Raw genomic sequence first — 24,072 nt, forward strand, 5'->3', positions numbered from 1 at the left:
GGTAAATAACCAGTAGTGGAATTACTGGATCATATGGTAATTCTATTTTTAGTTTTTTGAGGACCTTCTATACTGTCTTCCAGTGGCTACATCAGTTTGCATTCCCACCAGCACTGCCTGAGGGTTCCTTTTCTTCACATCCTCTCCAACACCTGTTTCTTGTGTTGTTGATTTTTGCCATTCTGACAGGTGTGAGGTGATGTCTTATTGTAGTTTTGATTTGCATTTCCCTGATGGTAAGTGATGATGAACATCTTTTCATACGTCTGTTGGCCATCTGTATGTCTTTTTTGGAGAAATGTCTGTTCATGTCTCCTGCCGAATTTTTAATTGGATTATTTGTTTTTTGGGTGTTGAGATTTTTAGTTCTTTATATATTTTGGATATTAACCCTTTATCAGATAGGCCATTTGCAAATACGTTCTCCCATTCAATAGGTTGCCTGTTAGTTTTGTTGGTTGTTTTCTTTGCTATGTAGAAGCTGTTTATTTTGGTGTAGTTCCAATAGTTTATTTTTTCTTTTATTTCCCTTGCCTCAGGAGACATATTTAGAAAAATGTGGCTCTCTTCTGTGTCAGAGACATTACTGCCTGTGCTCTCTTCTAGAGTTTTTATGGTTTCATGTCTCACATTTAGGTCTTTAATCCATTTTGAGTTTCTTTAGTGTTTGGTGTAAGAAAGTGGTACAGTTTCATTCTTTTACATGTAGCTGAACAGTTTTCCCATTGCATTACTCTTTTCCTGCTTTGTCAAAGATTAATTGACCGTATAATTCTGGGTTTATGTCTGGGTTTTCTGTTCTGTTCCATTGATCTATGTGTCTATTTTGGTGCCAGTACCATACTGTTTTGATTACTACAGCTTTGTAATACACCTTAAAATCTGGAATTGTGATACCTCCAGCTTTGCTTTCCTTTTTCAAGATTGCTTTGGCTAGTCAGGATCTTTTGTGGTTCCATACAAATTTTAGGATTGTTTGTTCTAGTTCTGTGGAAAATGCTCTTGGTATTTTGATAGAGATTACATTAAATCTGTAAATTGATTTGGGTAGTATAGACATTTTAACATTTGCTCTTCCAATCCATGTCCTTCCAAGACATTCCTATTTCTTTGTGTCATCTTTAATTTCTTTCATCAGTGTTTTATAGTTTTCAGAGTATAGGTCTTTCACCTCTTTGGTTAGATTTACTAGGTATCTTACTATTATGGGTGCATTTATACATGGGATTGTTTTCTTTTTTCTTTTTTTTTTTTAAGAGAGGTCGTGTGAGGGGGGCGAGGCAGAGGGAGAAGATGAGAGAGAATCTTTTTTTTTTTTAAGGTTTTATTTATTTATTTGAGAGAGAGAGTGTGTGTGAGAGAGACAGAGAGCATGAGTGGTAGGGAGGGGCAGTGGGAAAGGGAGAAGCAGGCTCCACACTGAGTAGGGAGCCCAACATGGGGCTTGATTCGACCCCGAGATCATGACTTGAGCCGAAGGCGGACGCTTAACCGACTGAGCCACCCAGGCATTGCAAGGACGAGAGAGAATCTTAAGTAGGCTCCACACCCAGGTCGGAGCCCAACGTGGGGCTTGATCTCACAACCCTGAGATCATGACCTGAGCTGAGGTCAGATGCTTAACTGACTGAGCCACCCAGGCACCCCAGTGGGATTGTTTTCTTAATTTCTCTTGGAAGAAAGCATATTCATTCGTAGTCAATATGAATGAATGTTGAAAAACCAGAATATTAGGATTGTTACTACTACACCAAGATTATTATTACCAATAGATAAATTTAATAAGATTATTACTGGAGTCAATATAAAAATTAGAAATAGCATCAAAAATATAAAAAACCTAGGAATAAATCCAGTGAAACATAGAAAACTATATTATTAGTCCTTTTTGTGCTCTTCTTAAGAAATTTATTTGTGGAGATAGGTTGGGGAATGGGTGAAAAAATGAAGAGGATTAAGAGTACACTTAACGTGATGAGCACTGAATAATGTATAGAATTGTTGAATCACTATATTTTACACCTGAAACTAATATGCTTCTGTGCTTGCTGTTTCTTCTGTACTTACCTGTGTCTGGTCTCCATTCTGTTCCATTGGTCCATTGGTTTTATTCATTGTGCTTCATAAATTTTGATGTTCATCTTGTTCAAGAATATGTTGGATATTCTTAGTTCTTTGCATTTTCAGATACATTGTAGCTTTTTTGATAGCTATGGAATGGCATCCCACTATCATTTAAATTTGCAGTTCCATGATTGCCAATTTCTTGCGCTTTTCGACCATTTGGAAACTTCCTTTTGTTAAGTGCTGGTTCAAAACTGTCTCACATTTTTCTACTATGTTGTCTTTTTCTTTTTAATCCATAGGAGTTCTTTATATATTCTGAATACAGTATGTTTTTCTTCTTTAAGAGAGTGCAAGTGGGTGTGGGGAGGTGGTGGAAGTGGTGGGAGAGGCTGAGGGAGAGGGAAAGAGAGAATCTTAAGCTGGAGCCAGATGAGCCTGACATGGGGCTGGATCCCAGGACCCTGAGATCATGACCTGGGCTAAAATCGGGAGTTGGATGCACCCCCAAATTTTTGTTGGCTCTGTGTGTTGCAAAGAATTTCTCCCACTCTGTGGTTGTTTTTTTTCACCCACCTAAGGGTGAACTTACTTAATAAACAGAAGCCCCTAATTTCAGAGTAGCCATGTGTTGTGATTTCTGTGTATGCTTTTTGCCTCTTCTTTGTAGAGGAAAGAACACTGATAAATCTAGGATTCTCTTTGAGTAAAATTAAAATTTAATTTTTTACTTATAACTGATACTTGCTTTGCAGCTGTGGATTTCTTCAATCAGATTAATATGCTTTATGGAACAATCACAGATTTCTGTACAGAGGAAAGTTGTCCAGTGATGTCAGCTGGCCCAAAGTAAGACATGGTTTATGATCAATTCTCATTTTTACTTAAAAGTTCTTAGATAAGAAGAAAGTTTCTGACCATATAGTTTCTCTACTTAGCATCTCCTTCAGTGGTTCACTAATGATATATTAAGTCCACATTTTTTAGCCTGAGCTTTATGGCTCTCCCTATATAATCCTCCTTCCTCCTTTCCTCTCTTTGCTTATGAATCTCCTCTGGTCTATCCAAACTAGATTACTGGAAACACCTTACTATTCCCTCCATTACTTATACTGTGAAAACTTGCTCATTCCATTATTCTTTTTTTTTTAAGACTTTATTTATTTATTTGATAGAGACACAGCAAGAGAGGGAACACAAGCGGGGGGGAGTGGGAGAGGGAGAAACAAGCTTCCCACTAAGCAGGGAGCCCGATGCAGGGGGCTCTATCCCAGGATCCTGGGATCACGACCTGAGCCAAAGGCAGACGCTTAACAGCTGAGCCACCCAGGCGCCCCTCATTCCATTATTCTTTTGGATATTTTTCTTTTCTTCCCATCTCCCTCCAATCATTACCTGGTAATAGTTCAAAAAATCTTACCCATCTGCAAGGTCCACATCAAATGCTTCTTTCTTTATGAAACCTTTTGATTTTTTCAGACTAGATCTGATCTATTTAACTTTTTTGTCTTTGTGATTACATTTCTTTGTTATATCATACTGACACTCTTTATACATGTCTTATTTAACCTATTAGATTCCTTCTTCGTTTAAATCCCTTTTGGTGCAAGAACAGTGCCTGCCACCTAGTTAGCACTTGGTAAATGTTTGCTTAGATCAATAAATTTTTGAAATTATTTTATTATTACTGTGGCTGATAATGACTGCTACCATTTATTTAGTGCTACCTAAAATGTTAGGCCTTTCATACATTTCATCTTTTACTTCAAACAGCAACCCTATGAGGTAAGAAAAGAAATTGAGTTTGAGAAAGGTTAAGTAACATGTCCATGGTCCTATTATCTAGAAGCGGGCCGAACCAGAATTGAAATCTAAGTCTCTTCGATTCTAGTGCCTCTACTCTTACTTTCTACATTGTATTATTATTTTATTATTATAAGAAATATTAATTGATACTTACAAGACATAAAGAGAGAGGTTTTATTTTTTAGTGCTGACTTTTTATAAAGTGTATCCTATACTCCCATCTTATATAAGGTGTAAATATCAAAACAAAACAACACTGCCCAAACTTACGAGTGTTTAGGAGTATTATCGTTATAAGTTGTGACCTTAGATTGCTAATCACTTATTGTAGACTATTTTTGGTGACTTTTAAAGAGTCAGATTACTAACTACCCAAGAGATGCAGTGTTATTAGTTCATAGTCATACTTTATTTTTTGACCAAATTCACATATTGAGCAAAGTATTACCTAGTTGGAGTTGTCTACCTTATTCTTCAAATTAATTCCAAGTGAGTTTAGATGTTTCTCGGAATCCAGTCCTTTTAAAGAGGACTGACAGTTTGTCATCAGAAAAGATGTTCAAAAGAATATGATTTAAATATTTCTTAAGGTAATTTTTTTGAAAAGAACTTCTTTTCAGACTATTTCAAACTTTGAAGCTTCCAGTAATTTTAAGTTGCCAGAAGAGCATAAGGAATTCCCATATTTCTTTCACAACAGATTCCCCAGTTATTAACATTTCATTGCATTTGCTTCATCACTACTCTGTGTATATACTCCTTAACATTAATTTTTTCTGAACCTTTTGAGCAAGTTGTAGACATTAATGCCTCTTTTCCTCCTCATATTCAGCTGTGTATTTTCCAAAAACAAGGGCACTCTTCTACATCTCTTCTACGTAGCATACAGACCCTCCAGATCACTTCTTCCAGTCCATGGACACCATTCAAATTTCATGACTGCTTCAACAATATCTCAGTTTTCCCTTTCTGGTCCAGGATCCAGGATCCTATCTAGGAATATGTATTGCATTTATTTGACTTATCTCTTCAGGTACCTACAATTTAGAATAATTTCTCAGTCTTTTTCTGGTATTGCCCTTTATATGGAAAAGAGTTAACATAGCAGGCCTGACTTATCTCTTGAAAGGCCTATTTACAAGGTTGATCTGTGGATAGCAACTGGGAAGTTGGATTTCTTTTTCTTTTCTTTTTAAGTTTTCTTTCTTTATTTGACAGTGAGCAAGAGAGAGAGCATAAGCAGGAGGAGCGGGAGAGGGAGAAGCAGGCTCCCCTGTGAGCAGGGAGCCCATGCGGGGCTCTATCCCAGGACCCTGGGATCATGACCCTAGCCAAAGGCAGACGCTTAACAACTGAGCCACCCAGGTGCCTTGGGAACTTGGATTTCAAAAGGGTTTCCACCTCCCTAACTTAAGATAAGACTGGCTCACTGTGCCTAAACTCTTTGTACAAACAGTATGGCTAATGCTTTCCTTTTGGGAATCTAGAATTTTAATATATTTTTTCTTTTTTGCTGATTTTGGTTTGTGTTCTTTCACTGTAATAAATAATGGCTGTGAGTACAACCATGTGCTGAGTTCTGTAAGTCCTCTTAGCAAATCATCAAACCTGGGGGTAGTCTTGGGGACGCCTGACACAGGCTGTCTGACATTTCCTTATGACCACATTCAGGCTATGTATTGTTGGCTGGACACCATAGAAATGATCATTTTTTTTCTCAGTGGATCATATCGGGGGCACACAATGTCAACCATCCCATCACTGGTGATGTTAACCCTGATTACTTTATCATCTTAGTGTCTGCAAGGTTTCTTTACCTCAAATTTGTCATTTCTCCCCTTGAAATTGACTAGTATTTTACTGTGAGGTTTTCTGATATTATACCAATATCCTGTGAACTAGGGAGAATTACTGCCACTTAGAATACTGCTGTGATCACTTTCTCCACAGAAACCTCTAAAAAGCTGGTTAGAAAGAATGTATTTCTTTGAAAGTAACAGGCACAGGATCTCTATAAAGATACTATAAAAACAAAAATGATCTTCCTTTTCTTTTTCCTTCCTTCTCCTTCCTTCCCTTCTTCCCTCCCCTCCTTCTGCCTTTCCTTCCATTTACTTCCCTCCCTTCCTTTTTATTTTGAGAGTCTTAAGTTTTGTCCGTTGTTAGTGCTGAGGAGATGCAGTTGTTCTCATGCTTTGCCATCTTTAGCAGAAGATGCTTGGGATTGTACCAAGGAGAGGCATTTATTAGTAGCTTAGTACTGGCCCCTTGCAAAGTGTTATCGAGTGATACCTCAGAGGATTTTTTCAGTTATTATTTATTATTATTATTAACCAAGAAATGATGAATATTCTACAGTTTGCAGTTGATAAGTTCATACCATGATGACAAATAAATTTCAAAGAGAATGGTCTGCCAAAAGTGGAATAAAAAATCAATGTGGGCAAAATAGAGTTACAGGATGAAGTCATCTTAGGTATAAACATGGCAAAAGAAGAAGATCAGAAAATCATAGTTATAAACTGTAGAAGTATAAGCAGTATATCAAAAAGCTTTGGGATATTGAAAGTTAGTATGCTTAAAAAAAGCTTCAGAATATTGAAAATGATTTTTAGGTCAACTGTGTCTGCTTTTGATTTTTGCATTTAAGAATACACCTGATCACTAACAAAATGAAAAATATGATTGGGAGGAAAGGCAAAAATGTTAAGGTTTCTTAACATGTGGAAGAAAACATGGATGAGTCCTTGTCTTTAAGTGAAGAGTAATGATGCTAAAAGTTCTACCATTCGTGGTCTCTGTCTCCTAAGAGGATCAAATAAGAACAGGCTTGAGTCCCCCTCAGAACTTTAGTTTCAGATTAGAAAGAATCTCGTGACTGTGAAAGTGATTAAGCAGTGGAAGAGAATACCAAATGTTGGGGAATCTCTTCTTGAAAACCTTCAAAGTAGACTTGCAGTCATCCCTGTTGCCCAGGGTTGGCAGTAAGGTATGCTGTTAGAATGTTTCTTCATGTGTATCGTGTTGAGGTTTATTTTTCAGGTGTAAGTAGTTATGATTAAATGGAAAGCTTCCTTATTTAACCTATTTCAAGATCATTTTCATCATTTGAAATACTCTAGTATTTTTCCCTTGTATTTTCTTTCACCTTCTTTGGTAGACTCACTGACCTATCATTTTGTCAGTTCAAACTGGAACAAGGTTAGAATAACAAAATTGATTCAAAGAGAGAAGCTAAGGGGTAGAAGTAATCTTGTTTCTTGGAAGCTAAAATACAAAATGATAATTCAGTTTAGAGATTTTATGCTTTGAAGTTTCAGCTGTGTGCATATTCCTTATCTTAAAAATCAGGTTGTGGTTGTGTGTGGGTGGGTGTGTGTGTAACTCTATTATCATTCTTACCAAACTGTTTTTACCTACTCATTTACAAGCCTATCTCTTCTACTAGTCTGTTTTCCTTTACAGTATGGAAAGTTAGTGTCCCTTGGTCAAGAACAGTATTTCTCACGTGGTAGGTGCACATTAAATGTTGATTATACCAAAGGATAGTGTTCTGTTAATACCCAGGTCCTATAGGCATCTTTATTTGGGTTGCCGTTTTTCTTTAAAGGCATATTTAGCTCCTCAACCAAATGTACTCAGATATTGACTCATTTTCTTTGTGCATGTTACTTTGGAGCTTCCATGTCATTCTCTATCCTTAACCCAAAATTTAAAGCCCCAAGTTAAAAGAATTGTATAAGGAGAATTGCGTAAGGAGAAGTGTTTTTCAAAGAAGAAAAACAACCATAAAGATTAAAGGTCGTTATCAGAGAAGTGGAGAAGTGGAAAGCTAGCTAGGTTTTCTACTATGGCAATGTATGATTCTAAAATATAAATGCTGTATATAAAGAAAAGCTTACAAAAAATGAGTTTGATGGGACCTGCTTAGTTTGGATCATGATAAATGCAAAATAGTCTAGTAACACTTTAAAGGCTCTAAATTTAAATGCTAAATGCAAAATATCTTTATTTAGAGGAGCAGATTGTTTAAAACATGTCCTGTGTACATTCATAATATGCACGCATATATAATATAAAAATATACACATTTTGTATAGGTATATACTGATATTCTATGTGTCTATTATCTTTCCAATACAGATATGAGTATCATTGGGCAGATGGAACAAACATAAAGAAGCCTATTAAGTGCTCTGCGCCAAAGTATATTGATTACCTGATGACTTGGGTTCAGGACCAGTTGGATGATGAGACATTATTTCCATCAAAAATTGGTATAATTGTTTTGTATAATCGGAATCCGTTATTTATCTAATTTTTTTTTTTTAAAGATTTTATTTATTTGTTTGACAGAGAGAGACACAGCGAGAGAGAGAGCACAAGCAGGGGCAGAGAGAGGGGAGAAACAGGCTTCTCGCTGAGCAGGGAGCCCGATGCGGCACTTGATCCCAGGACCCTGGGATCATGACCTGAGCCGAAGGCAGACGATTAACAACTGAGCCACCCAGGCGCCCCTATGATTTATCTAATTTTATGTGTTTCTAGAGCTTATTGGCTCTCTATTCCAGGAACCATACTAAACTACCATACCTATCAAAATATTTCTAATTTTATACATTTAAAAGTGTTTTATCTTTTTCACACTGAGTTTATCATGAACATTAAGTGAAAGCTCCCTGTAATTTTAAACAACGAGAAGATTAGTGTATCTTGGATAGTAACAAAATTTAGCCTGTGTTATGGAAAAAAGAGACTGAATACTGGGTATGCAGGGAGTATCATCTGCCACAGTCATATCCATTTCTTGTTTAGGGAAGGAGTTTATATGCCTTATTTCCAGTTTTACAGTGTATTTGTGGCAGAGAGGGAGTTTGAATTTATGACTACAGTGTGAATCTTACAGACTGTGAAATCAAGCTAGGTGAGAAGAAAACAAGATTTGCGGGGTTAGCCTGTTATCTACTGAGTGACTTTTGCTTTTTTTATATTTGCTTTTAAGGAAATTATATTTTCTTTCAAGTGGAAATTGTTCACATCAAGATAATTCGTATGATTTTACCCTCTCAAACTTCTTACAACTTGTGTTTTCTGAAAAATATAAGAATTTGTTCTTCTATCAACAGACAACTTTTTGACTATATTGTATGTTTTTAGAGTTTGGAAGAACAGTGTGGTGGAGGAGACCGCAATGTAAATAGTTGCTGTTATTATGGATTGTTTTAAACACATTTATTGAATGTTTTAACTGCTTTGGAGCCTTTGTAATAAAAGATCTGTTTTTCAGGACTGCATTACTTATATCCATCATAATCATTTTGGTTAAGTGCTATCACCTTAGCTTTTATCTCCTGTAATATATTTTATATATATATTTTATATATATATTTTATATAACCTTTTATTATGACTGAATTTCACATATATTTTATATTTTATAACCTTTTATTTTGACTGAATTTCAGGCTTTTAGAAAATTTGCAAGAATTATGCAAAGAATCCCTATATACCCTTCTTCCAGATTTTTTTCCTTCTTCCAGATTTTTTAGTGGCTAACGTTTTACCACGTTTGTCTTCTCTCTCCTCCCCCCAACTTCATGTTTTCTTTTTCCTGAACTGCTTGAGAGTAAGTTTTATGTATGATGCCCCTTTATCCAAATCTGCTTCAATGTGCATTTTCTTAGAAAATCACAGTATAATTATCAAAATCAGGAATTTAACAATGATACAATACTATTTAATTTACAGATTCTTCAGATTTTTCAAATGTTCCCAATAATATCCTTTATAGTAAAAGAAAATCTTTGACTTCTGTTTTCATTCACTTGTCATGTTTCTGTAGCTTTCTTTAGTATGGAATATGTATACTTCATTCTTTTTTGGTCCTTCATGACATTGATCTTTTTGAAGAGTATAAGCATACTAATTTATATAGTGTCCCTTCATTTTGGTTTGTCTTATGTTTCTTTGTGATCTATTTATGTATAAATAGATCACTGTATATATATATACAATATACTATATACATAAATGTATAATATTTAAATATATATATACACATGTGTATATGTGTGTGTGTGTGTGTGTGTGTGTATATATATATATATATTTAAGACTTTTTTTTTTTAAAGTAATCTCTGCACCCAGCATGGGGCTTGAACTTAAAACCCCAACCCTCTACTGACTGAGCCAGCCAGGTGCCCCGTGACCTATAATATTTTAAAATGAGCAGAAGGCAATGTGATAAGGCAATGTGATAACACTGAATCCAGTCTGGGTCATTTAGCCAGTTTGACAAAGGACATGGAATTTTGTATTTTTTCTAGTCTTGTATTTGTTTAATTCTGTAAAAGTGCTCTTACTCATAAAACAGTGAGCCTCATTGAGGGGGACTGCAGCTAATTTCAGAATAAATGTAGACCTGGAAGTGTTAGGAAATAATTTCCATAGAGAAAACATAAAAATGTATTGCAGGCATTGTAAGCAACACTGAGCATGGTTAATACTGTTTGTGTTCAGCAGATATTTATACTGAGACTTGATGTTAAGAAATCTGAGGATATGAGTGTGAGTTTTAGCTTCATTACCATCTTAGGCATAATTTATTTCATTTTAGTAAAGTGGTAGGTAAAAAGGCTTAAGGGGCTTGCTAACGTCTGGTTCTAATTCCATGGAAGTTTTAAAGTTTATTTTCATTCATGATATGTTGAGAACTTCCAGAAAGTAGAGTGGGTATTATTAGTAATTCACAAATACTTCCTTTTAGCTTTGTCTTGTTAATTTATGTTGCCGTTTGTTGACAAACTCCTGCTGCCTTGTTCTTGTCTCTTGTTAATAGAGGGCGTTGTTTATCTATTTATTAGGTGTCCCATTCCCGAAGAATTTCATGTCTGTGGCAAAAACTATACTCAAACGCCTCTTTAGGGTTTATGCTCACATTTATCACCAGCATTTCGACCCTGTGATCCAACTTCAGGAGGAAGCGCATCTCAATACATCTTTCAAGCACTTTATTTTTCTTGTCCAGGTAAGTTGAATTATGAGGCCTTTTTTGCTCAGTAAAACCAGTTATCTGCAGAGTTCCAAGGTGAATCCTGCATCCATACTTTTAGGATAAAATTTGCCTTCTCTGTCTAGTCTTTATCCTCTTTTATACTTACCATGATGATAAGGCCTTTTGTTTCTGAATTCCATTCATCTCCAAATTGGTGGCATGTAAGTCTAAAATGGATCTTTGAGGTCTTGCTTTGAATTTGCTTCATTTAGCAGGCCATATGGAGGGACTGAGTTAGGAACCTGGCTAGTTTGGCAGGCCTGTAGATGAACTTGGTACCTTTAGCACATTCGCATTCCTCCTAATCGTCTTAACCCTTAATTCCTGTCTACCCTAGATTTTTTTTTTTAAAGCATATTCTGGCCTGGAAATGGACTTTGTATATAATACCTTTTTTTCTTCCTTTTTAAAACCATGTTCTGAATAATTTTTAAGTTAGGTACTACTCATTATATCCAAAGAAGAAAAAAAAGGTCCCAAGGAGTGTTGCTATTCCAGAGGTCCATTAGTCTTTTTTCTGACTCTGGTTGACCTCCTCTTCCTTCTCCCTTTAGTTCTCAGAGGTGTAGACTGAGAGAAGTTGGATATTTTCATCCTGCTATAATATGTAGACCACTAATAGGCAGGAGTGAAAAAGAGGTGGAAATGGTTAAGCTGACCAGCTTTTTTGTTGTTGTCGGAGGTTGAGAGGGTAGATGATAGGCAGAAGTCTAAATCTTGAATCTGTGTAATTTTTTTTATATCTGTGGGCATATACTTATAAATGCCCTCCCCTTACCCCATCTCCACTAAAGAAAAATGTGTCTATTTTCCCTCTATACCTACCTCTCATATTGAACACACACATTTTGTGTCTTAATTTCACCTATATAAACACATTTTAGGAGATCTTAACTTGCCAAAACTGTTGCTCCAAGCAGTTACTTCACCATGGTATCCCACCTACAGACACCCATAGAAACAAAGAAAATGTTATTTCAAAGTTTGCTTCTGTGCTTTGGTTTAGGCAGAACGTGATTGCCAATGTTCAGGTTTTAGTGATTTAGGATTGGGTTAGTTTTATCTTACTGTATGATTTTACCTTTTTTTTTTTTTAAGATTTTATTTATTTATTTGAGAAAGAGAGAAAGAGCATGAGCAGGGGGAGAGGCAGAGGGAGAGGGGAGGCAGACTCCCTACTGAGTGCGGATCCTGTCTCATCTTGGGGCTTGATCCCAGGACCCCGAGATCATGACCTGAGCCGAAGTCAGACTCCCAACCAGCTGAGCCACCCATGCATCCCTGTATGATCTTCTCATAAAGTACAATGTTATCTCTCAACTCCTAGCAAATAGTAGGGGATTGATAAATACAGCATTACCACATCTGAGCCTTTTTATATCTTAAGACACTGTGACCTTCTTAAAGGTAGGTCCATTAATTATACAGTCACCCCTTGACTGAGCAAGAGGGGCCTCTGCCCTGGCCTCACTACTTAGAGAACCCTATTCTGGCACTTCTCTAGCTGTACTCCCTACAGTGTAAGGGACCCACAGGACAAAGAACATACCTCCCAGATTCCACTGGTTTGTGCTTAGGTACCTCACACTTCAGCATTTCCTTTCCACATCGTCCCAGTTGTATTTCCAGTGTCTGCATGGGTCTTATCCTTGGGTCCATTCTTTCAAGGGAAAGTCATATCTCTGATATATGTACCTCTAGATCTAGGCTAGGGGGTAGTCAGATGGCAGCAGTTTGTGAAGGTGTCTAACCATGGCCTATATAAATCAGCCAGGTGTCACACTCCTACAAGTGAGGCCCCTTGAAGTGCAGGGTGGAGCTGGGGGTTGGAAGATCAGGGAGATTTGCTGAGGGTCAGGGACAGGCTCTCCTCATGTTACTACTTTCCAGTGTAGAATCCTGAGGAATTTTGAGAATTCTAAATTTGATTCTGTTTTCTTGCTCACTATGAAGGCACATTTGTCAAGGCGGGAAAATAGAACACGTTTTATTTAACAATGTATTAGCTTAATGTAAAATTTAATAGTCATATGATATATATCCATTTGTGTTCTTAGTCCAGATCCCACAAATCTTAGGGGTAGGCTTGCTCTTAATGCCCCTAATGCTTCTCCCCAGTATTTACTATAGTGGTTGGCATATGATCATGTTAATAAATGAACAAAAATGGGAACTCAGAATGCCCCACTATGGCAGAAGATGAGAAGTATAGACAGTCGATATTTATTAGCCTTACAATTTTATAGTTTGGGGGAAATCTGTTGAGAACTGAACTTCAGAATGACAGGGGTGGAATTTTAAAGAAGCAAAAATTAAATCCAGGCTTCCTAATTTGTTTCTTATAGGACTTTACACATTACTCATCTTATTCTCATACCCCATTTCATGATAGTTTGCAGGTGTTAACTCTTTCACTCTTCTTATAATGCTGAAATTTGCCTAAGATGCTAGATTTTTTGGTCCCCATTTGGCTGACTATATCTAAATGATACTCAGGTTATTCCCTTTTAACAAGAAGCAGCACTCCCACTTACTGTTATGCCAGGGATTACATGAAGTGGTTAACACACAGTATCACATTTAGTCCCCACAGTAATTTTATGAGGTAGGGGGATTTACTCTAATAATATTATAGACATGTACAACATAATATCCAAAGTGCTTAAGTGATTTGTCTAAGGAAGACACAGCTAGGGAAGAGAAAAACATTTTATTGAAAAAAAGATTAGACTTTTATTTACTTTGAAAGCTAATTTCCAGCAAGTGTTAATAGAAATCTGCTTTGGAATGAGACGTAAATAATACATCTTTACTATTTTTTCCTGTCTTTATCATGCATAGGAATTCAACCTTATTGATAGAAGAGAACTTGCACCACTCCAAGAACTGATTGAAAAACTCACCTCAAAGGACAGATAAAAGGATGAAGAGCTGTGCAAGTTGTTCCTCAAATGAAGTGTGTGGAGTGTATATGGATTTTGTTGTGTTTTATTTTTATTTCGGTCGTTTTTGTCCTAGGTTTCGGGGGCTTGTTTGGGTTAGTTTTTCTTTATTCTGAATAAATGAAACTATATTCTATTGCTAGAGGAAGCCAAGAACCATTCTCTATATATTTGATAGGGGTAAATTTTGTCTTAGTGGCATACAGATTTTTTGTTTTTTTTTTTTACTTGGTTTGATTACTTGCAAAATTTTTGATAATACTCTGTGTTGAAAGAAAATGCTTACTTGATTGGACTGCTGATGGATGGGGGTTCTGTGTTATGTAAATTGTGGCCAATTTTTAAAGTCCCCAAAAGACTTACGTTTTTAAGTGCCTTGGCAGGCTTACTTCTGAGGTGCAAAGCACAGACATAGAACTGAACAGGGCTTGAAATATTAGGAATACTACCCAGGGCGCTTACTGATGCATGTTTTAAAATATCTGTGATAAAAGCCATAGTTTACCTAAATTGGTGATCTCCAGCTTTTACTACATTGAAGAAATACAATTTGTAAAGGTGTGCATGTAGAACATAAAAAATTATTATTTTTGATATTGGTGGTAATTCTGTTCAAGAAATGCTTAAAGTTCTACAAGCAGGTCTTTTTCCATCTATTGATATCTGTGATACTGAAACTTGAGGATGTTGATGTGTAATACCTATTGCATTTTAGCTTCTTTCTACATGTTAACTGCACTGTGGGTGTGAAAATTCAGGTTATATATAGGTTTGCCATCTTCAGAGGTGATGCTGAACTGTGAGGTTTCTTAGCAATTGCCAAATGAGCCATAAGTCTACAGAATTCCCTTCTACTTTGAAGAGGAGGGGATGGATAGGAGTGTGTGTTTGGTTGGGAGGGTTAATTTGTATGGGGAGCTATAGATGGGATTAAGTATGGTGAGTCAAGTTCAAAAAGTCTTGTCTTAAAATCCTTGAATAGAGTGGCATGAAGATTTTAATCAATTTCTTGTAAACAAAGTCTTAGAGACTTCCTTTTAGGAATCAACTTCCATGAGAAGTTAAAAATAAAATATTAATTTTAGGTGTAGACGTTAAACATGGAATTTAAGGACTATTTGGGGAAATTGATCATGCTCCAGCATTTCCATTCAGTGAATGGAGCTGGTGTTTGCCTGTCATTTTAAAATGATACAGTACCTTCTTTGCTTATGATAGGCCCAATTTGAAGCATTCTGACTTCTAATTTTTCCACTGTGAAAGGAAATCTTTTTCTTTGCAGTGATACCAGACAATGAAAGTGCTAATTCAGTAGTATTAACTTCTGCATTTTATTTGTCATGACTCTCTAGTGAATTATTCCCATGAGTAAAAAGTTCAGAAACTTAGTTTTTAAAATAATGTTAACATTTTTTACTTCAGTTTTATTCTCAAGAAATATCTTTTTCAGACTTCCAGTTTTAATTTTGTCATTTCTAGTAAATCTCTTTCTCCTTCAGTTACCTATATATATTCTTCCTTCAGTTTGAAATACACATCTTTTTCCTTGTAGAGTAGAAATCTTGTTCTGAAATTATATAGACTAAAAATGGTCACTAGGAAAGAATCTTGTGAAATCAGTTTGTTTTGCCATAACGAGAGCAGTGATACAATTTAATGCCATTGCAATTATGATCACTAGGAACTGCCTTTTTCTCCATTTCATTTCTAACAATCATTCTCCAAGTACCAATAGTAGAAGTAACAGGAGAGCCTGGCAGAGGCAAATATATTGGACACTTATTGGTATTGTGTATGAGAACAAGCTGATTTCCTTAAAACGAACCTTTTATTATCCAAATAGGTAATATCAGCCACTATGGTTGATTCAAAAATAAAATTTGGTGTCAGATAATTTTGAGTCCTATTTATTTATGAAAATGAAGCACGTGGTTTTTCAAGTAGTCTTCCATACTGCATTTGACTTTATATAAACCCAGTAACAAAGGGGTTGCAATAGCCAAATGTAGAGAATAGTGAAAAATTGTTCTTGCGCTTTTTAAGCCTTACACAGTAGTACACTGTAAAAATGGGAAAAATGTTTCTATAAATTAATGTTCAGTAGTAGGCCCTACTTTCCTACTGTATGTAGATAGGAGTTTGTTGTCACTGTGTCAGAATCTCAGGTGCCTGCTTCTTTCTGAGTATTCCTTTCAACAGAGGTATTATTAGGAAGTAAGGAGATGTGTAAGTGTATATATGGTAACAAAGTAGAGAAGTTCTCCCAGGGAGAGGCCTGGAACTGTACATGGTGTTACATGGCTATAGGTAAGGAAACACTCACCAGAGCATGTGAGAAATAACTGATTTATCAAAACGTTGCTTTGATTAGTTCCCATGAGCATTAGTAAGATGCCCTTTATAGAATAAGGATCAAATCTGGTTTTACAGCAGAGTTTGATATAATTGTGTATTAGATTCTTTCCAGATCTCTTAATTTATAAATAAGCAAGATAATGATTTTCCCCCTTGCTCTTTATACAGAGATACAAAGCAAAAGTTGGTTTTCTCATCCACTAATAAAAGCATAAAATATAAAATAGTAAGTTAACATAGTATTATTGTCACAATGCTTTGGTTAAATTTGAAATGAAGCAAGTTTTAGGAATGATTTTAAATGATGGAGAGAGATTTTAAATGGTGGTGGAGAGAAATTAATAACAGTGAAAATCTGTTACTAAGCAGTAGATGGTGCTACTGGATTTCATTTGCTGACTTGATTATTTTGTTTCCCATAAAAACCATGGCATTAGATTGCATTAAAACAGTAGCACGTGTTAGTTTAGCTGGAAGAGGCTTTGGTGGTCAGTTTACTTTGAATTGAAAGATTTTAGATTGCTCTTTCTCCGTTTGTCATTTGTAAATTCTAAAGGGTCAGCATAAAATGTATTAGGTGGGAGAAGACAGGTTTAGTGTATAATATATCTCAGACTGAGTTACTGCCTGGCTTATCAGGAAAGATAAAACACTACAATCTCTTATCTTCAGGAAATACAGATGGTGTGGATATTTATATTTTACATGTAATCACCAAACTCCATTTTATGTATTAGCATTTTCCTTGCTTATGGGAAAATAGCAAAATGACATTTCTTTTATACCTTTATGTACACCCTCTCTGAGAGAGGTTTTGATAACCACTGAAATGGTAAAATATGTGAGATACAATTATTAAGTTGTAGGGCTTTCTTTTAAAATAAGTATGTCATACCTTAAACATCCAAATGAGAGTTGATCTTCAGAGTGGTTCCTGGGGGAGCACTACTCTTACCAGCTGTGTTTTGAATGTGTAACGTTTTTGGAACATTTTTAGAGATGCCTTGAGAATTGGTTTATGACTATGCAAGAAAATCTATTCCATCATTTTAGTTGCACTGAAAACTTTTGGCAGCTTAATATGACCTGTCTATCTCAGCCACCAAACCAACTCTACTTCGCTGGTTTCTTAGAACTAAACCATTAGGGAAGTTCAAAAGACTGCCATAGGTTCTAAATTTGCAAGAGAGAACGTTTTGAGCATTGGTAGCATCATTTAATAAAGGGATAGTTTCTTGATGTCACTACTTTGAAGTAGTATCATTTGGATGTATAGGTTTTATTTAATTTTTAAAAATTTAGTTTAATTACCTTACAGCTAAATATAATAATTAAAAAAATCAAAGTCTATCTCTTGTTTTCTACTTTTGTTTCTTTCCCTGATAACTTTTGAATTTTATCTCAACTACTGTAGGATAGTTTTGATTGAAGGGATAGTAAGAAAAAATGGATCCAATATTTAAGATAGAAGTAGCTTAAGGTAACAACAGCCTTTACTTTTTAAACATATTTTCACTCAGATAAACAAATGAATTTAAAGACTGCAGATCATTGTACAAAGAAATTGGAATAAATTTTATGTAATAATTATGCTGAATTTTAAGCCTGCGTATCACAGATAAAATATTTAAAATTGTATAATCATTTCATACATTGTTTATAACTTTAAAATTTTGAATGTGTTTTTAAAAGATGTGGGACCAGAAGTATATTTGTAATTTGAAAATGTGAGTGCATACCAAGGGGAAAACTGATTTTGAAACTTAATCTGAAATTCTAAAGAACAGACCTAATTTTTAGAAGCGCTATTCTGGATCTGTACTTTAAGAACCACTCCTAAAATAACTTAAATATTAGAGTTTTGTCATAATGTTAAGATTCACCCATAGGAATTACTGTTTTTCAGTATCAGTGTAATGGTGTATGAGATTAATATTTAGAGGTAAAGATATGTCAAGATTTAATGGAAAAGTTTAATTTTAAGATACAGCAATTCTGACTGTAAACAATTTGAATTTTTAAGATGTTTCTAATGAGTTAATCATAGAGAATAATTTATTTTAAAGGTATAATACTGTGTTCCACGTCTTCCATTTATAGCTGAACTGGTACTTAAATGTTGACAAAAGAGAAAAAATACAGGTTAAAATATTGAATAATCTCAGTTTTGCAAGGATGATGCAAGTTCTTTTTCTGCATGTAATGCTGTGCAATAGAAAATTTTAGATTACAATTCTCAAAGATACTGAAATCACTGGCCTTTTTTCATTCTATGTTTGTCATCTCCTTTTCCTTAAGTTACTTCTTACGCTATTGACTTACCACCTCCCAACCCCCCATCGCACTAAGAAAACAAAGTAGGTTGATTGTGCGGGTCCTCCTTGTTAGTGATTCTGAAGTACTTTCTATCAATACATTGACAGAAGTGTTGGAAGGTGCAACGTATATAAGCATTTTTGGTTTGTTTTGGTTGACAGCTTCATTTAAATTGTGTCACTAAACCTGAGATTATTAGTGATTTAAAATTTTTGTTAATATTTAATTTTTCTTCTGTGTATTACATTCTTATGTTAGTGTTTTACACATGTTTTCATTTTAATTTTGCTCTGAAATACTTGTGCAGGTTGTAAAATAGATTAGTGCATTTTCATGTTAAGAACATGTTTCTCCTTAAATTGTTCTGCAGAGATAACTATTTTTAGGGGAAAATAGTTTTTTACAGCCACTAGATTGTATTTGTTATTTTTGTACATGCATAACAAAGATGGTAAGGGCCCTAATCCTGTGGGGAACACTTAACTTTTGTTCTATTTGAAATTTTCCTATACATTATTACTTAAAATTATCAAAGAACTGTCATGAAATCTAGTTGAGAGATAATACGATAAACATGACAAGACTTAAAAGTTGGATAGAGATCATTTCTGAGGACAAAAGCTGAATACTGCCAGTGCCATATAATGGAAGCATAGTGGCAGCATTCACACAGTGTAAATATATGCAGAGAATGCGAAAGACAGGAATCCTGCTCTCATGAAGATACACAATTTTTCTCTATTTTAAGTAGCTGGATGGGGAAAAATGGTCTAAAATAGGAAATGCAACATGAACACTATATTGAAAACTGTGCCAAGATTACTCAAATTCTAGTTATTACTGATCAAAGTTTAACTGCTTCATCATTTTATTTTAAAAGGGGATACTGAATGTCAGAAAATCTGTCATACGTTTAATTGAGAGATGTAAATAATGTATACAGACTTGTATGTGATGGGATGGGAAATATTTAAATTCTAGGTTTTTTTTTTTAAAGGAAGAAACTGAATGTTTATTTAAAAAATTAATAAATAGTTATGTTTGGCCATGAATCCTGACTTTGCATTACTGATTATTTTTGCTATAGATGTTCTCACATTAAACACATTCCTAGGGAAATACTGAAAGTATGGAATATGTTGGACATTTAAAATTTGTTAGGCATTATTTTAAAGATTTATTTATTTTAGAGAAAGCGCACATGCATGCGTACATGTGAGTTGGAGGATGGGCAGAGAGAGAGAATCTTGAAGCAGACTCCCCACTGAACGTGGAGCCCGACGTGGGGCTCCATCCCACAACCCATGAGATTATGACCTGAGCCAAAACCAAGAGCCGGATACTTAACCGACTGAGCCACCCAGGTGTCCCTGTTAGGCATTATTTTTAATAAGGTTCACAACCACCCCAGAGGTTAGTATCTCATTGTCTTACATACTAGAAAACTGAAGCTCAGGAATTGTGTAAGTCACTGATTAGGACTAGGATTTAAAAACCCAAATACGCTTGACCTTGAAGCCAATGCTTTTGTTTGTTTTCTTTAAATATTCTACTGCCAGGAGAACAGTTAGCAAAATAATTATTTGTTGGCCTTTCTATCAAGCTTTTATCTAATATTTTGTTTTCATTATAGGCCATTAAAGAATATTAATAAGCAGTATTGGAGGATCTTCATTTTGCCCTGATACCTAAATTCCAAAAGGAATTGTGTATTTTAGAGTATTCTCAGAGTGTTTAATTATTTACAGATATTTATGTTTAGAGGCATTTGTGTTTGGACAATCAGGTCCACAGTCGCCCAATGTCACCAATTGGTATTGTAGAAAAGATTAGGAGTAGAAATACTAGTCCATGCTCATATGATTTGTGCCTGCATACTTTAAATAAAAACACCTTGTTATTTTGCACATACAGTATCTACAAAGCATCCACTGTGTATAAAGAAATACATACCCATGTAAAAATTAACTATATTTTGGTAATTAGGTTCATTTGCCTCTATTGTACTAAATTTAAATAGTTAATTCTTCATTATATAATATTACTTGGATTGATGAATTTTGGTATCAAGTTCTAAATATTCCTTTAAGCAACCACGTTTAATAAATGTTATACTCCTGTTTTAAACAGCTTAATGAGTACAATGTCACATTTTCTTGATGACCTAAGTTTACCTTTACAAGCATGCAGTGTAATATAGCTTCCTTTGATAAGGAGCTATATAGGATTGATGGCTCCCTGCTATGCCCTTCTAGCTTGTTATTTTGCTATTGCACTTCAGATTTGCTGGAAGCACCCTGACTCCCCACTCTTGCTTTTATGATGCCTTCTGCATTCATGTGTTTCTAGGCAATAATGAAGGTTACAAGGAGTATATTATAACCAAGCTTATTAAGTCAATCAATATCATTTTACAGAAGTTGTTGGGTTGGTGTGTACAAACGCATGGGCTGTAACCACTACTTATCAATGTTTAGGGACTTTTTTTTTTTTTCCCTTTGTTCTCATTTTCTGAGTCGGTTTAGAGTTTTCTTAATAAACCTCTATGTCAAGATCGTGTCCTTAGTTATACCAGCATTCCCACAGAAGAAAAGGAATTCCCAGATTGAAGGAGTTGTAAAATTTCTGGCAAGAAAGGGTGAAGATGGTAGCATGCTCATGACTGGCTGGGTGTTCCCTGTCTTTTATCTGCAATTCCAAAATCTGAAAAGCCTGGAAAACAAAGTATTTTCTTGAATTTAGTGCAAACTTAACCTGTTCTGAAGTTAATAGTTTTTATCCCACCTAATGTGGAATCTGTGTTTCACTGCAAATTATCTGTGTATTTAACACCTCTGCAGGAGGGTAAGGGATGGTTATATATATATGTACTACACGATTGTAAATTTCTTTTCTAAAATCCAAAAATTTTTGCATTCTGAAACATCTGGCTGCAAGGGTTTCAGATAAGGGGTTGTGGATAAAATCAAGGAATTTTTTTTTTTTTCAAGATTTTATTTATTTTAGAGAGTGCAAGCAGAAGGAGGAACAGAGAAGGAAAGAATCTTAAGCGGACTCTGGGCCAAGCCCGGAGCCCAACGCAGGGCTCGATCTCATGACCCTGAGATCAGGGCCCTGAGATCACGACCTGAGCTGAAACCAAGAGTTGACTGAGCCACTGAGGTGCCCCAAAAATCAAGGAGATTTTAAAAGTGCTTTTCTCTTATCTCTTCCTTGCATTATCCAAAGGTTATTTAGGAAAATGGTAAATTATGCTGAACCTGATGCCAGGAAAGCCGGGTTTCCTCTCTCCCCCATCGACTTCGTGTTTTTAAGGAACACTTTCAAACTTGAGGAACTCAAGTTCTCACAGCCAGAATCTGGCAGAGCTGGAATTTGAAACCAGTTTTTAATTTTCCACTGCTTAAACCCCTCAATCTCTGCATTATACTACTTTTCTTTTGTGGAAACCACACGGGTATTCCTATTTCTCAAACCTACACATCTTTATCAGTTCCATATGGAATTTCTTTTCTTCTACTTTCCTCCTGTTTGAAGGTCTCATTCACCCTGCCTTACTCCTCTCTCTGTACTGCCAATATCTTTACCATTTCATGGGTTTTCTAAGCTTGGGTGTGGAATATAACACCCTGTGGCTTCCCTGGCTTCCTTGCCATCCCTGATGACAAGCGTTCAGGCTTTTTCATTTCAAGGATCCTGCTGCTAATCCCTAGGGGGATAAACAAAAGTAATAAACATAATAAAATAATTACAGGGATGTTAACAAAATGATTTTTGCTGTTTTTATTCTAGAATTCCCCATGAATTCACATTTTGATTTCTGCCTTCTGTTTCTCAGAATGGATTCACCGTTTACACCCCTTCTGACTCTACCATTGAGATGCATTTCAGGTCTGATGGTAATTGCAAGGTAAAAAAAGAGTAGCACGGCCTTTGGTTTCTGTAGACCATTTGAACTCAGGAACTTCTAGACCGGGTAGTGTGTTTACTAGATCTTTGCCAAGATTAAAAATGAATTCTGGGTGTTTTTTTTTTTCTAAGATTTTATTTATTTATTTGACAGAGACACAGCGAGAGAGGGAACACAAGCAGGAGGAGTGGGAGAGGGAGAAGCAGGCCCCCGGTGGAGCTTGATCCCAGGACCCTGGGACAATGACCCGAGCCGAAGGCAGACGCCCAACGACTGAGCCACCCAGGCGCCCCAAATTCTGGGTGTTTCTACACTGTATCTATCCCCAGCTAGATAAGTCTTCTAGCAAAGTTCATGGCACAGAGGTGTGCATTCAAAAATTCAGCATTTAACTATGTGCCAGGTGTAGGGCATGCAAAATTAAGCTATCTATATTCATGCTGAACAGAAACCCACCCAGTGTGGTAACTTCTGCATAGCATTGTAGGAGCAGAAAATTTTTCCCTTCTTCCCTTCTAAGTTCTTTGCCTGATCTAATAGTTGCATTGACACAAGACAGATCAACAGGAGGAAACCAAATTTAATTGTATATATATATATATATATATGTATATATATATATATATATATAGAAGCTCCATAAACCTAGGAAATTCAAAGGAATGACCAAAGTAGGTCATTGTATCTTTTAGACAAACAATAAATTAGTGAGAATTGACAAGACAAAGGGGTTTGGGTTTGGGGTAATAAAATGGTTAAGTAGCAAGGTTTGTTAATAGGCCTTCTCGGCCCTAAATTCCTTATTTGGCCATAAGGAGGCCTTCTACCCTTCTGGTACAGGGAGGATACCTTTCACATAGATTCATCTCCTTTTAGTGGGGACAAAGGAGGGGCAGAGTGTCCTTGCACTATTTCTAAAGTACCTTTACTTCGAAATAATCTGTATGCCGTAGTGGCATATTCTCTTTCAACATAAATGGGACTCAAATGGAGACGGGTTTGAGATCAGGAAAAGCTTGCTGTGGAGTGGCGTCTGACTGCGTAAATTCCTATCAGATCCACTCACTGCCTTTGAGACTTTGAACAAGTGGCCTCTCAGTGCCTGTTTCCTCACTGATAAATCGGGCTAATGGTGGGACTTCCCGCACTGGACTGCGAGTTAATTCAAGAACAGCTCTCAAAACAGTGCCTGGCACGCAGCAAGAGTGCCATACATTTTCTGAGGGCTGGGGTGCCCAGCGGCACTTTAGCCTGATGGTTGTCCTCCAGGCTGACTACACAGGGTAACCCGTTTGATTTTTCCACCTCACACAGCTTCCCAGCCAGTTCTGTTCCAGACGCTCTGTTTATCTCCACAGGCCGCACTGGAAAGGCCAGTTCTCCAAAGTCGGGGCCGGCCCACACCTGGTGACGAAGGCAGGTGGCACCCCCTGCCCTCGCTCGCCCTCCAGCTTCGGCGGTCACCCTTGGTTCCACAGCTCTCCGGAACGCCCGCCCCGAGTCCCGGGAAGAGGCGCTCCATTGCGCGGGCGGTCCCACCCTGTGCTCCCGCGTGACCCGACGTGCCGGGCGCGCACGCAGAGGCCCCGCCCGCGGCGTCGAAGGCCGAGGGGCTTCGCCAGCTC

The 24,072-nt window shown here is 36.4% G+C and overlaps 1 protein-coding gene across 2 annotated transcripts in view; it reads left to right on the forward strand.

Annotated features, from left to right (window-relative positions):
- MOB1B (MOB kinase activator 1B) overlaps window positions 1-19,589 on the forward strand; it is a 66,083-nt gene extending 46,494 nt beyond the window's left edge. For both annotated transcript variants that reach the window (XM_036108823.2, XM_078068747.1), the window contains 4 exons: window positions 2,820-2,913; window positions 8,014-8,147; window positions 10,734-10,897; window positions 13,766-19,589. In XM_036108823.2, coding sequence (XP_035964716.1) covers window positions 2,820-2,913; window positions 8,014-8,147; window positions 10,734-10,897; window positions 13,766-13,843 — 470 coding nt within the window. In that variant the 3' untranslated portion in view covers window positions 13,844-19,589. The remainder of the gene's footprint in view (window positions 1-2,819; window positions 2,914-8,013; window positions 8,148-10,733; window positions 10,898-13,765) is intronic.
- The last annotated feature ends 4,483 nt before the right edge of the window (window positions 19,590-24,072 follow it).

The sequence above is a fragment of the Halichoerus grypus genome, chromosome 3 (assembly GCF_964656455.1).
Source record: "Halichoerus grypus chromosome 3, mHalGry1.hap1.1, whole genome shotgun sequence".
NCBI lineage: Eukaryota > Metazoa > Chordata > Mammalia > Carnivora > Phocidae > Halichoerus > Halichoerus grypus.